The 14,354-nt window shown below is 40.7% G+C and overlaps 1 protein-coding gene across 4 annotated transcripts in view; it reads right to left on the bottom strand.

The window, feature by feature from the left end:
* LOC113589895 (E3 ubiquitin-protein ligase rnf213-alpha-like) overlaps positions 1 to 7,695 on the bottom strand; it is a 73,366-nt gene extending 65,671 nt beyond the window's left edge. For all 4 annotated transcript variants that reach the window (XM_035526126.1, XM_035526129.1, XM_035526127.1 and 1 more), the window contains exons 1-5: positions 7,573 to 7,695; positions 7,393 to 7,462; positions 6,891 to 6,946; positions 6,734 to 6,812; positions 2,594 to 2,673 (exon numbers count right to left, since the gene is read on the bottom strand). In XM_035526126.1, coding sequence (XP_035382019.1) covers positions 2,594 to 2,673; positions 6,734 to 6,812; positions 6,891 to 6,946; positions 7,393 to 7,462; positions 7,573 to 7,617 — 330 coding nt within the window. In that variant the 5' untranslated portion in view covers positions 7,618 to 7,695. The remainder of the gene's footprint in view (positions 1 to 2,593; positions 2,674 to 6,733; positions 6,813 to 6,890; positions 6,947 to 7,392; positions 7,463 to 7,572) is intronic.
* Positions 7,696 to 14,354: the final 6,659 nt, after the last annotated feature.

Below are 14,354 nucleotides of genomic sequence, written 5' to 3'. Positions count from 1 at the left end.
CCAGAAAACTATCCAAGACTTATTAGTAGTTATATTTATAGAGCACCTTTCTTGAACTCAAGGACACTTTACAGATAAATATCAGCTTTTTAGTATATTTTGACCAATGATATTAGGTCACTGCACACATTTCGAAATCTAATTTCAGAAAGAGACTCATACAGTATTCATTTTCATTAATGAATCATTAATAATTAATCATAATTTCCCTATATCTAGAGTTGTGCCCATTTATCAATAATGCATACATTTTAAACAAATACCGCTACACTGTAGTAGCTTAATAGTCTTGACGTTCATTGCATTTCGTTTCATGTACCACTTGGTGACTTTTTCATTTCAGTTGAATTTGTCTCCAGCCTTATCCTCCCTTTGAAGAAAAGAGCTCCTCACGGGACCCTCGCAGGATCCCCCCCACTTTGACAATGAGAGTCCAGGCAAGCGCGCTATGTATTTGCACCAGTGCCAGCACTATTTTAGAGCATGCCTGTTGGTTGTCAAGCTTTGTATAACTTTAATCAAAGAACCACTTACAAAGTATCCTACTTTAGGAGTGGGCAGACACAATGCAGGGTTGTGAGATAATGAAACGTGTGTTAACAGGAAAAAGCGACCTAACCAAGCATTAGACATATTAATAACAAAAAACATAAGGGAGTATAGAGATTGTGTCCTTTCAGAATTATTTGTGTGCAGTCTTCTGCAAAGGATCCTGGGTAGGCTTTGGTGGCTCTTAGGGTAAGATATATGACCTCTTCACCAGGCTCAGGGCCGTATAGAAAAACAATCTTCTTTAGGACAAGGTATAGAGAAGTCTTCTCTTGGAATGTGGTGGTAACAGGTTCCAGCTGTTGTGGGTATTGAATATCAGTTTGCATATATTGAATAATGTATGGTTTGGATGTAATGGTGGTGAATGCAAGCACTAGTATGTAAAAGAAGGTGGGGTGAATACATAATTATTTCTGACCAAAGTTTAAAAATGTGGGTACTTTGTTTGGGTGTTAGACATTCTCCAGAGGGTGCCTCAATAATGCTTGTTAATATTAACCTGTAATAAAGGATGGGACCAGCTATTCTCTCCTACTAATTCTGAAGTCTGCATCTCTATTTGATATTTGAATGTTTAAATTGCTCCTGGGAAAGGTCCAGCTCAGGCTCTGCCCCTAATCTAGATGTACATGTATAACTTTTGCCCTCCTGTGTTCTTCATGAATCATTGTTGTAATTATGTCTGTTTTGGGGTTTCTAACTCTATGTTTTGCTTTTATGTTTCAGGATATGTTTCTCTGTTTCTTAGCTACATAAGAGCTACATGAGCTTTTATGGATATCTTAATTATGGATTATTTTCCCCCCAAAAAATGTTCATTTTAGCACTTGCATACTGCCTCACATCAATCTGTTACAATAGACCAACAGAAACCCCTACAGAGCCTATTTAATTCAAACAGAACTTATGTGGCAACATACAAGTGTTGTGTCACTACACATAACAGGCTCCAAAGTTCACAAGATTTGATTACATGTAACTTATTGTCATGATTTCCCCTCCACTTGTGTCATGGTTCCCGTGGTGATACCTAGTCATTTGTTCTTTTTTTTTTAGTTCTGTTTGTGTTTAGCCCTTTGTTTTGTTTTCTGTGCCCCTTACTGGTCTCATCTGTGTCTCATTAGCCCTTGTTAGTTTGTGTATTTAAACCCTGTGTATTCCCTGTCTTGTTGCTGGTCATTACACTTGAGTTTATGCACTATGCCCCTTTTCTCCATGTTATGCTTTTGAGTTCTAGGTACTGCCTGTTTTATTCACCTATTCAATGTTTGGTTCTTTTTGTAATCCTGTTTAGTTTTCATGTTTTGTCTCTTACATATGTATTGTATTCCAATTTTGTTTTCCTTTCTAAATCTGCCTGCTTTTCAATCCAGAGCTGTACCTTTGACCATGTTTCTAGGTTTGCTCTCAGTATATTTACATTTACGGTATTTAGCTGATGCTTTCATACAAAGTGGCTTACAATTTTGACTGAACACAACTTTGAGCAATTGAGGTTTAAGGGTCTTGCTCAGGGGTCCAAAAGTGGCAACCTGGCAGTGGTGGGACTTGAACCAGCAACCTTCTGAAGAGCTGGTAAAAGTAAAGTAAAAGTTGCTCTTCTAAGGACTTGCATCCAATCACCGTTATACATTTTATACATTAAACAATACATTACACTTATGAATTAATGAGGCATGCTCTAGGCTCTCTCTGTGGCTTATGTGCTGTGGCTGATGTTGGTGGAGTTAGGACATAGCAAATCCACCAGTGTTACCATCAACAGTGTATATTTGCAAACAAGAAAACCACCCTTTTTTGTTATGATTTTGTTGTGAAGGGTGATTTGCAGAAGGCATAATGAAAGTTTGAAATCTGTATTTTGAGTCTGGATTTGGTCCTAAACCATGCTTTCTTTGTTTCATATGTTTCTAACCCAACATACAAGAAAGTCTTGTACCCAACTTACAAGAAATCCTTTTAATATTTAAGATGTTTTTAGGAAAGTGCCACTGAGTATAGGTACAGACTACGCACAAGAACGTGTTAAACTGAGCCTTACCACATATTCATCATCTCGATTCTGAGGTACATCATCTGGACGATCAAACTTTTCAGTATCATTTAATCCAGGTAGAGTACCTATGTAAGGAAGAGAACCATGGATCAGGTCCAAAGGTTTCAGTAGGTATCAAAATGGTACAGAGACAACTCAAAACATTTATATACATTCATCATGATTACCCATCATAACGACTAACCTAATTTTTCACATCTTTAGGATTTTAAGGTGGTCATTTTTAGATTAAATAAACACTCAACGTGCTCTAATATCCATGATGTAGCAGTAATGAAGCATTTGAATATATTCAGCAGATTAATCAAGAGACTTTTTAACTGTTTAATAAGATTTGTTTAGAATCTGATGAATGCAGTTGTTATTCATATTATTTGGTGCGTCCAAATTCATATCTATAGATGTTAACATGTTAACATCACTGAACATGTAACATGTATAGTACATACAACCTTAGCATCCTCAACAAGCTATTACAGACATGCTGTTGACAACATTCTCTAACTGGATTTTAAGTGGGTCCTCGCTAGGGTTAGGGTCAGGATTAGACCCAAGGTGATGGTTAGGATTAGTTTTTCATTTGAGGTTGAGGCTAGTTGAGTTGGTTTAAAGTCTGACTGATCACTGATGTCTGACTGATCTGATCACCTATCACTGGTGTCTGACTCTTCAACTGTTCCACTTGTGAGTAAACCTGATTGTGTTTGTAGCCAAACTCTAGACTGATTCATTCATGACAATGTTACAGATAATCTTTTGAGATGTTACTGATTATCTATAAATCTTTAAAGGATCATATTATATATATATATATATATATATATATATATATATATATATATATATATATATATATATATATATATATATATATATATATATATATATATATGCTTGTATGAATGTATGTAGATGGCTGTACAAGATCGTTTCATGTTTTACTGGGATATAAATATATGGTCACAGACAACAGTAAAGTTCCTAGACTCCACAAGCAATAGCAATAAATAATGTTCCCCAACAATATCGACATGCGTAAAACCCAGGCGCTCCCAGGTCAAATGGGAAAAGAAGCTGTATGCATTTTGGAATCTAAAAAATGGGTCAGCAGTTGAAGTTACTAGTTAGCACAATCAGGGCCACAGTAATGAAATTTAAAAAGTATGGAACATTTGATAATTTGTCAGGAAGGGAACATATTTGCATACTGCCACCACATACAGTGGTGCTAACAGATCACCGTTTTAAAACTGCAAATTTTAGTTGTATCTTGGGGTTTCACCATTTCAAAATTAACAATAAGACACTACCTTCATGACCAGGAGCTTTTTGTATACGGTCCATGAAAAAAGCCTGAGACCAAGACACAAATCCCAGTGTCTTGATCCCATCCAGCATTTACAACTGGACTCATGTGTTGTGCTCACATGAGACAAAAATTAAGGTTTTTTGGCCATGCACACCATTGCCGTGTTTGGTGAAAAAAAGGGATCGAGTACAAAGAACCTCATACTCAAGGATAAAAGGTGGTGGGAGCTCTTTCAGTGCTTTAGGGCTGTTTTGCTGCCAGTGGTCCAGGTCAGCAATGTATTGAATTCCATCCAATACCAAAACATTTTTGCTGAAAATTTGGCTGCATCTGCCAGAAGGTTGAAACTGGCAATGCTTAGGTCTTCAAATAAAGCAATGATCCAAAGAGCACATCAAAATTGATAAAGCAACACAAAATCAAGGTTTTGCAATGACCCCCCAGATTTGAACCCAATTCAAAATGTTCTGCATGGAAGAGAGGTCCAAGATCCCTCCACAAGTTTTCTCCAACCTAAACACTACAGTAAGAGGCTACGGACTGTCACTCATTCTCAAATGATTAAGTGATTAGTGAGCACCTTAAACAACATAAACCTGAGGAGGATGGGAATGACAAGGAGCAGGGGCCGTCATGGGCGGATAAACATCTGCATGGTAAATGTCACTGGAAAATAGTGGAAGTGGCTGATATGGAGAAATCCTACAAATGGCAGGAAAAGGCAGGGGTGAAAGATAGCATGGAGGAACTAATCATGGCTGCACAGGAACAAGCTCTGAATACAAGATCAACAGAGGCTTGGACCTACCACCCCAGGCAGCATTCCAGATGTAGGCTGTGCAACAATGCCCCTGAGACAATCCAGCATATAACAGCAGGATGGAAGATGCTAGCAGGCAGAGCGTACACAGAACACCATAACCAAGTGGCTGGCATAGTATACAGAAAAAGATATGCTGATTATAGACTGGAAGTTCCAAGGTCAAAGTGGGATACACCCCTGAAGGTGGTGGAGAATGACCATGCTAAGATCCTGTGGGATAAAATGGTAAGATGGGTTTTTAATTACTTACATTGAAAACTATTTTAATCTAGATTTATTTATTTTATTTATCAATTGAATTAGTTTCCTAGTTATTTCTTATTTTCAGATGCAGTTTTTTCATGCATTAGACATTCACACCAAAGTATTTCCATCTTTGGTCAAAAGCAAAAAAGCTCAGTCAAACCCCCCCCCCCCCCCCCCCCCCCCCCCCCCCACATAATTATAAAGCGCATATGAACACGAACCTAACACTGAACTTGTTCACTTTATCTGTTAAATGGGATTTTTATCAGTGTTCTTTAACGATGCATTCTGTTCAACCTAGAAACAGTAAATATGCAAGAATGCAGAGCATGAATAGGTCAGTTCATTCTGTATCAGCCTAACCAATTTAACAATATAACCATAGTAATCACAAATATAATTATTTTTCATCAGCTATTCTGCTACAGCTGGTTTCACAGAAATGCATTGCCTCTGCATGTCCTCCGAAAACACTTCTGTTGTGTTGTGGCTGGTTTTTTGAATTTGCACCATGTTTCAGAAATGTAGCGTACGTGTGGTCATTTTGCTGAATATGCTTTGTGTAATTCCTGTGTATTTTTCATTTGCAGCATGATGGGTCTTCACGGCCAGTCTTATTGGGTAGACTTTGATGGGCATTTTCTGTGTGAAAATGTTCATTGCTACACAACTGTACTTTAAGTGCCTTTCAAGTGTCGAAAATTGTCAGATTTGATAGCATAATTTTGAATTTTGTTAAATCCATGCATAATGTTTTGGACTTTAGCATATACATTGTTTTCAGGTTATTTTCTATAGTGGCAGTAAACTCTTTAATAGTTAGAGAGTGTACTCCCATTTTGTTTATTTATACAAATATTTTATTCATGAATTTCATTTTGGTGTGTGTATTTGAGTTTTCAGTTTCACATAATTAATACGATGAAACACTTACACTTTGTTCCTGAGAGTCGTTGTTTGGTGATGTTTTGCTTGCTGTATAGTCAAAAAGGAAATCCAGTACATTTGCTAATGTCATAAAATCTTCATTAAAGCTGTTCAGTAACCCCCAAAAAACATTAAGGCACAACCATCAGTGCTTTGTCTGTGCCCTCTAATATCATTACAGTTTTTGCTTTGTTCTGAAAGCAAATAAAAAAAAACTGAAGATTTTTCATTAATTTGTTTATATTATTTATTTGTTGTTTGTCTTGTATTACATTCCTCATCTCAGGAACCTTTTTGCTTCTGACTTAAATACTTTTCACTGATTTTGAATCTCATTGTGAAGGTAACTTCCTGGGTGATGACTATATTAATGTTACCAAGAACTCTGTACTGTAACAGATTGTTGCTTTCCTTTTCTGAGCTGTGCTTTTTCAAACAATGAAGAAAGCTAGAGCTATAGTATTCACTTGAATTTGAACTAAATTTCCCTTGTATGCAGAAGCCCAGTTCTAACTGTTAGGTAAACCGGTCAGAATGCCACATATAAGCAAATAAGGTCAAGTGCTAGTTTTACATTTTTTTTTCAAATCTCCTCTTTGGTTTCTTTTTTTACTTACTGCCACTTTCTTGAAATTTGAAATTGCACATTGCAATTAATTGCAATTAGTCATTAAATTAATTAATTTATTAATTAGTCACAAAGCAATTAGTCATTAGGACAACTAATCAGTCACTTGATTTATCCAATAAAAATATTTATATAAGTGTGATCTAATTGTAAATAATAAAACAGATAGGTTACCAGACACAGTCAATGTACCTGCTATGGTTTCCTGTGCATCACTTGAAGGTTCTTTTGCTCTCTCTGGTCTTGCATGTGTCGCACACTGGTTCTCCATCTTGAAATGATGTAAATGTAAATTTCTCAGAAATTGGATTTATTTGTGATTTACATTATTGTTCTCAGATCCTCTTACCTCAGTCTCTGTGTTGGTGGTTAATGGTGATGATTGTCCTGAAGTGACAGGGTTTTCTAAAGAGGAAGATATTTGAAGGTATTATTATATTACAGCTAATATAATACCAATACTAGGTAAATTTGGTATTTATATAAGCCAATAATCATGCCTGCTATATATATATATATATATAAAAACATTTGTAGGAGTCATGAATTTGCATGGTATGATATTTTCGTGTTTCATCAGCTATTTAATGCTTGGTCAATCATCTCTTAGAAAAATACAAGGGGGTGGGAGATAGGGAATAGTTTGAACCAATCATGATATCTATAAAGAGATCCTTAATAGGTTTGTCTAACCAAGCAAGTGATTGAAAACACCATGTGCCGGCCCAGTGCACTTTCGCCGATGGCCTGTGGGGCACAATCTCATGCTCATTTTTTTTTTTTTTTTGAAAATGAAATTGTTAATATTCAAAATGTTAAAAACCTATTTGAGTACTTATTAATTTTAGTACCTTCAAATGTCCTGACTTCACCGGTGTCTAACTCCATGTGGTCAGCTCTTGAATCAGCAGGTTCAGGAGTCTGATAAGACATTTCAGTGGGAACATGGCAAACCATCTCCACACTTAATAGTAATCTAAGTCTCTAAGAAGGGCTCCCATGCAGCAAAAATTGTCCTGCAATTTTCTTACCTCTTCTGTTTTTGCTGAGGTCTCTGGTTGTAATACATGATCCATGTTCAACTGTATGAACCTTTCATCATTTAGGCTGTAGTATTTAACTGGAAAAATGATGTAGAGCCAAATTACAAATGGACTCCTAAAAAAGATGTTGAGTTTAGTCAAGAGTGTTAAACTTCAAAAACATTTTTATATTGTTTATTTGTTTACAGGAAGCATTCAGGAAGGCTATGGTGACTCCAATAACCACTCTTTTCTGAAAAGTGTCTCAAATCATTCATGTATTGAATCTTGAGACTGATGTACTACAACAGCAGAAGACCACGTTAGGTTCCACTCCTGTCAACCAAGAAAAATTAGACTACAGTGGTCACAGGCTCACAGAAACTGGACTTATGCCTGGTCTGATGAAGCTCGATTTCTTCAGCACTGTGCAAATGGGGTCAGAATTTCTTATGAACAGCATGAATCCATGTTGACCTCCTGTGTCATCAATTTATGCTTCTAGTGGTGGTAGTGTAAAGGTGTGGGGGATGTTTTCATGGCAGATACTGATCCTCTATATACCAGTGGAATATGGTTTGAAAGCCACATATTGTTGCTGACCATGTGTATCTGGTTATGGTCAGAAATGATCATCTTATAATGGCTATTTCCAGCATGTTAATGCACCATGTCACAAAGCACAAGTCATCTTTAACTGGTTCCATGACCATTAATTAAAGGTTTTTTACAATTAAATTACGGTTAATTACAACTGAAGGTTGAAGGTTTTAATGAGAGTAACAAAAATGACACCATACATAGAAGTTTAGTGACTACAACAAAAGAAGCCAACGTAATGTTAATGACTGACAATGGTCATGAACACTAGGTAGACTTAAATAATGAGATACATCATATAATTACCCCCCAGGTGGTGTGGCTACTGATGGAAAGTAGTTACAATAAAGCCTCTGGAGACTTGTTAGTTATATTATTCCAGAGAAAAACTAGGATACTGTTTACACTGTCCAGTATCTACACTAGACAATCACACCATGTGTCCAGAAAAAAATACTAGCTGTATTTGTATATTAGAAATCTTCAAATATCTTGGTATCAACTACATAGCAGTGTATTTTTTTGAAGGCAGATTGTGGATACACATAAAGATATATTAATTACATAGCATATGATATATTTCCCCTCACAACATTAAAGCTTTATATTTTCATGTTATAAAATGATTTGAATAAGCTTACTAGCAGTTAAATATCTACCAAATCATGACCGCGGTCAAGCTATTCGCGCTTTAAATTTAACCTCGCCTATATGTGCGATTTTACGGTATTTCGCTGCTCACCTGACTAACGCTCCTTAAGAGAAACAGAGACGCGTTTTTTTTTAAGACATTTGGACACGTACTTTTACTACATTTAAAATGACAAAATACAGTTTTCTTGATTGAACTAGTCAATTGCATCATTAGGTCAAACACATTTAGTAATTTATTTAAATAGCATAATAAGCATTGTGCAACATGCTTTTTCTCTATAATGTTTCACAGAGGTTTATTATACAACTTGACTGCCAGCTAGAAATGGAGTTATCGCTAGTGAATTGTTGCAAATGTGCAGGGCATGGGGTACTCCAGGGATGAAAAATTCCACTGCCAATTGAGTGGTGGCCCTTGGCTATCATCAAGTTTGAAAATATTCTACTGCACCAATTTTTAATAAATCTACACTGAAGTGCTCCACTACCACATTAGAGCAGGAGCCCTTGACTATCAGAGTAAGTTTGGACAAATTTTACTGTACCATTTCTTCACTACCTATAGGCGAATTATCTTGACCGCGGTAAATCATGCACGCGAACAACTCCACAATAAGCAGAAATTGTATTCAAAGTCAATTGTATTTTTTTTTTCCTGGTTTTTTTTTTTAATATCTAGATTTTTTAAAAAATATGTTCTTGAACGCAGAGTCAACTTTACTGAGCACACTTATAGACAAATTTCTCTGATGTGCACTTTGCTGCTGTCATTCCTCCAGCATCCGGTTTTCCTCCTTTTTGGATGTAACCGTCGGACAGAAGATTTGTGCAGGCGAGTCACTACCGCTCACGGCATACATACATTATAAATTAATATAAATTAGTTTGAATGCAACTAGGTGGTATTTGGTCGGCATAAAAATGTTTATGCGTTTTAGAGCAAGCGTAACATGCAACATATGTTCTGTGAAAGTTAAACTCTTACTCTTTACTTTCGATTTAATCCAGGAAGTTATTTTAATCGACTCAACCACTGAATAGTGAGGAAAGGGGCAGGTTGATACTACGATCAGAATACACATAATACTGAGAGTACACGCTATGAATAAAATACACGCTATGAATAAAATTTACACGCAACAAAATCTGGTAGGCAAGCTCGAGAAATGAAAAAATCAAATGGTCATAACCTATACTCTAAAAACGATCACAGATCAAAAGCAATTTACAAGGAAAGCCACATATGTGACCAATAATCAAAAGATCACTCACATTTCACGTGATTTATGAAGGTCGGTTTGTGTCGACTTGTATGAAAATACTGCAGTTTATGCCATATATACGTATGCCGTGTATCATATGCTCGATTAATGCACAATATATTCAATGGATAAAAAATGTATATTAAGACAGAAATCGTTATACGGTGTTAATGCACACCTACTTGCCAAAAGCGACCAGTTTATTCAACCATAACATTATATAAAATTGACTTAACACAAACGCATATCTACAAAATATACATCATAACTGATAGCTTACCTGTGAAGAATGTCAGATTCAAAATACCTGTGTTTCAGACTTTATTTACATATACAGCTATATAGCTCCGCACCACCCCAACCCACAACCCCACCCCCAACCCCACCCCCGCGTCCAACTGCCAATAAAGCCAGCAGAGACTAGTAAGTCATGTGATTTCCGAGAAACACTAGGAAACTGTTAACGCACTAGGATGCCGTTTTCTGCACTGATAACTGATAACCACGCCTTGTATCCAGTAAAAGAAAACTACTAGCTGTGGTTTTATATCAGAAATGTGCAAATATTTGAGTATCAATTACATAACAGTGTGTTATGTGAAGATGTGCATAAACATAAGCAGATATTAGTTGCACAAAACATCATATAGATGCATTCACAAACTGGAATCTGTCACATTTGTGTCCTTTTTGATGTCAGGAATGCATATGCTGTGATTGAGATTAAAGCTAACCTTTCTCATTCAAAAGGTTTGCTTTGATGCACTACAATGCAGTAACCTACTCATTTCTTAACTGGAAGAGTGTAAGCTATGGTAGTCTCGCGCATGGTGAGTCAGTGTAGTGTGGAGCAGATGTGCAATTGCATCGTCAGTGGAGCGGTTGTGGCGGTATGCAAACTGCAGTGGGTCCATGGAGGCTGGCAGTGAAGATGTGATGAAATCTCTGACTAGCTTTTCAAAGCACTTCATCACGACTGATGTGAGGGCAACAGGGCAGTAGTCACTGAGGTCGGAGGGTCGAGGTTTCTTCGGGATGGGGACGATGATGGATCGCTTGAAGCTGGACGGGACGATACCGAGCGTCAGGGAGAGATTGAAGATGTCGGTGAATACCGGGGCTAGCTGATCTGCGCAGGCTTTGAGGACCCTCCCGCAGATACCGTCTGGTCCCATCGCCTTCCTGGTATTCACCCTTTTAAACACTCTCCTCACGTCACTCTCCTGATGATGAGAGGGCGCTGTTCTATGGTGGGCCCTGCGCATGCGCCATTGGCTGCGCCGATAATACCATTAGCACTAGCGCTGCTAGCATTAGTGCTGTTAGCACTAGCGCCGTTAGCATTGGCACTGCTAGCATTAGCGCTGTTAGCATTAGCGCTGCTAGATGTAGCCTCGAAGCGAGCGAAGAATGTATTCAGCTCGTTTGCCAGAGACTCATCTGCACTCATCAGTCTGGAGGGTGGGCTCCTGTAGTCCGTGATCGTCCGTAGTTCCTGCCACAGGGATCTAGAGCCACTCTGCTGGAACTGTGTCTCTAGTTTCTTCCCGTAGTACCGCTTCGCCTCCCTCACCGCTCTGCGCACTCCGTATGCTGCAGACTTGTACTCTTCCATGTTCCCGCTGATGATCCCCACATTGTAGGCAGCAGTGCGAGAGTTCAGAGCCTCGCGGATAGTTCTGTCCACCCAGGGCTTCTGGTTGGGAAACTTCTTGATGGTGATTCTTGGGATCGTGTCATCCACCAGTTTCCCAATAAACCCTACTACTGCCTCCGTAAACTCGCTGACATCATCAGTGCTGCGCCGGAACATGTCCCAGTCCGCGTCATCCAGAGCATCTTGCAGAGCGGCCACTGATTGGTCTGTCCAGCACGCGACCTCCCTCTGAACCGGAGCTTCCCGTTTTAGCCTTTGTTTATATTTTGGTAGGAGGAAGATGGCGGCGTGGTCCGACTTACCAAACGGTGGATGAGCTAGTGCCTTGTAACTGTCCTTGTATGGGGTGTAGCAGTGGTCTAGTGTCCTATTTCCCCTGGTGGGGAAGGTTACGTGCTGGTAAAGGTTGGGCACTGCACGCTTGAGGTGAGCGCTGTTGAAATCCCCAACCACAATAAGTGCCCCATCCCGGTGCTGTGTCTGAAACTGTGTGAGAGCCTCATGAAGTTCACACAGTGCAGTGTCCATGTTAGCCTGAGGTTGGATGTACACGGTGTTGATGATGACCGAAGTGAACTCCCAGGGAAAGTAGAAAGGAAGAAGCTTGAGGGCGAGCAGCCCCAGGTTGGGTGAGCAGGAGCGGGTGAGAGTAACAACATTGGCATTGTTGCACCAGCTGTTGTTTACCATCACACACACTCCGCCGCCTCTCGACTTCCCCGAATCTGCCATCCTGTCCATGCAGTTAACCGAGAAGAACTCGGCCGGCTGGATGGTGTGGTATCGCTGGGTTCAGCCACAACTCGGTGAAGCAGAGGAGATTGCAGTCCCGAATGTCCCTCTGGAACTTTATCCTGGCCCAGAGGTCATCGAGGTTGTTGTCCAGAGACTCGACATTGGCTAGCAGGATGCTAGGTAAGGGAGCTCGGTGTGCGCAAGCTCTCAGCCTGTTCCTGGCGCCGGCTCACTTCCCTCGAGGCCTTTTCCTCGCGCCGCATCCTGTTTTCCCTCAGGATCTCCGTCGGCCATCTTGGGTCCGGGGTTACAGACGGCTTGAGGTGAGTGCTATGTAGATTAAGAGAAATAAGGGCATCTCTGCTGTACGAGATACGCACCGTGGTGTGTAGAGAAGGGCTGCGGAGAAATCAGGGGTAGCGGGAAGAGCAAAAAGAGCGAAAAAGATAGCGAAAAGAGCGAAAAAAGTGCCAGGTGTGGACGGAGCAGTCGTGATGGCAGCTGACCTCACCAGCGCCATCTTAACATCAACAACTGTGCAAGACAATCACTGCGTTCAAGAGGATGGCAGACAGGCAAAGGGGGGAGACCCCACTTGCAAGGCAGGCCTCCGCTTGCAGCCTGTGGAAGGAGGCGATGAGGCCAGGGTCTAAAACCTGGGAGGCCGGGACCCAACTACGTTCCTCAGGGCTGTACCCCTCACACTCCATGAGGTATTGCAACCCCTTGCCTCTCCTCCAGGATTCGAGCAGGGTCCTCACCTTGTACGCCAGGGCCCCTTCTGTCTCCAGGGGCTGAGGCAGGTTGGTTGAGGGACTGTCCTCCACAGCGAGGGCACCCTGCATCACGGGCTTCAATGCAGAAATGTGGAAGGCCCAGAAAGCCAGACTACACCCTGCCAGACCAACCTGGTAGGTTACCTCATTGATCCTCTCCTTGACTGTATATGGGCTCTGGTATTTTGCAGCCAGTTTCCCATGGTGCCTGTGCAGCCATCTGTGGTTGAGACCCCCACCTTCTGTCCCAGTGCGTATCATGGGGTCTCCCCCCTTTGCCTGTCCTCCATCCTCTTGAACGCAGTGATTGCCTTGCACAGTCGCTGATGTGTCTCCTCCCAAGTCCGTTCGCTCTCTTTGCACCAGGGAGGAAAAACAGGCTCCACACTTGTTGGTAGGGCTTCTGTGTGGTGTTGCTGGGACAGCGCGTATGCCCTGGCATTTTTCTCCCCAGGCCTGTAGGTTATGTGGAACTTGAACCTGGAGAAGAAAATAGAACACCGGGCTTGCCTAGCGTTCAGTCCTTTTGTGGTCTTTAAGTACTCCAGGTTTTTGTGGTAGGTGTATACCGTAAAGGGGTGTTGTGCACCCTCAAGCCAATGCCGCCACACCTCGAAGACCAATTTCATGGCTAACAACTTGCAGTCCCCTACACTGTAGTTCTGTTCTGCAGGGCTTAGCTTCCGGGAAAAGTAGGCAGTGGGTTTACATCCCCCTCTCATGTATTGGGATAACGTGGCGCCCACTCCTGTATCGGAAGTGCCCCCCTCCACCATGAAGGGCCTCTCCGGGTCAGGTTGCTGTAGTACCATGCAGTGGTGAAAGTGACCTTGAGCCCGTCTCCACCTCAGAGGTCCACCTGACATGCCTAACCGGTCCCCAGAGTTGGTCTGTGAGGGGTTTTGCAATGGAAGTAAAGTTCCTGATGAACCTTCTGTAGAAGTTTGCAAAGCGCAGAAACTAGGCCAAGCCCTCATTGCCTCCACTTTGCCTGGTTGCATGTGCACACTGCCCTCCTGGAGGACGTACCCCAGGAAGTATACCTCCCTACGGTGGAACTCACACTTCTCTGCCTTGCAGTAAAGGTGGTTCTTTAACAGAGTCTGG

Source organism: Electrophorus electricus, chromosome 5 (genome assembly GCF_013358815.1).
Source record: "Electrophorus electricus isolate fEleEle1 chromosome 5, fEleEle1.pri, whole genome shotgun sequence".
Classification (NCBI taxonomy): Eukaryota; Metazoa; Chordata; class Actinopteri; order Gymnotiformes; family Gymnotidae; genus Electrophorus; species Electrophorus electricus.
This window is presented reverse-complemented; position numbering and strand designations above follow the sequence as displayed.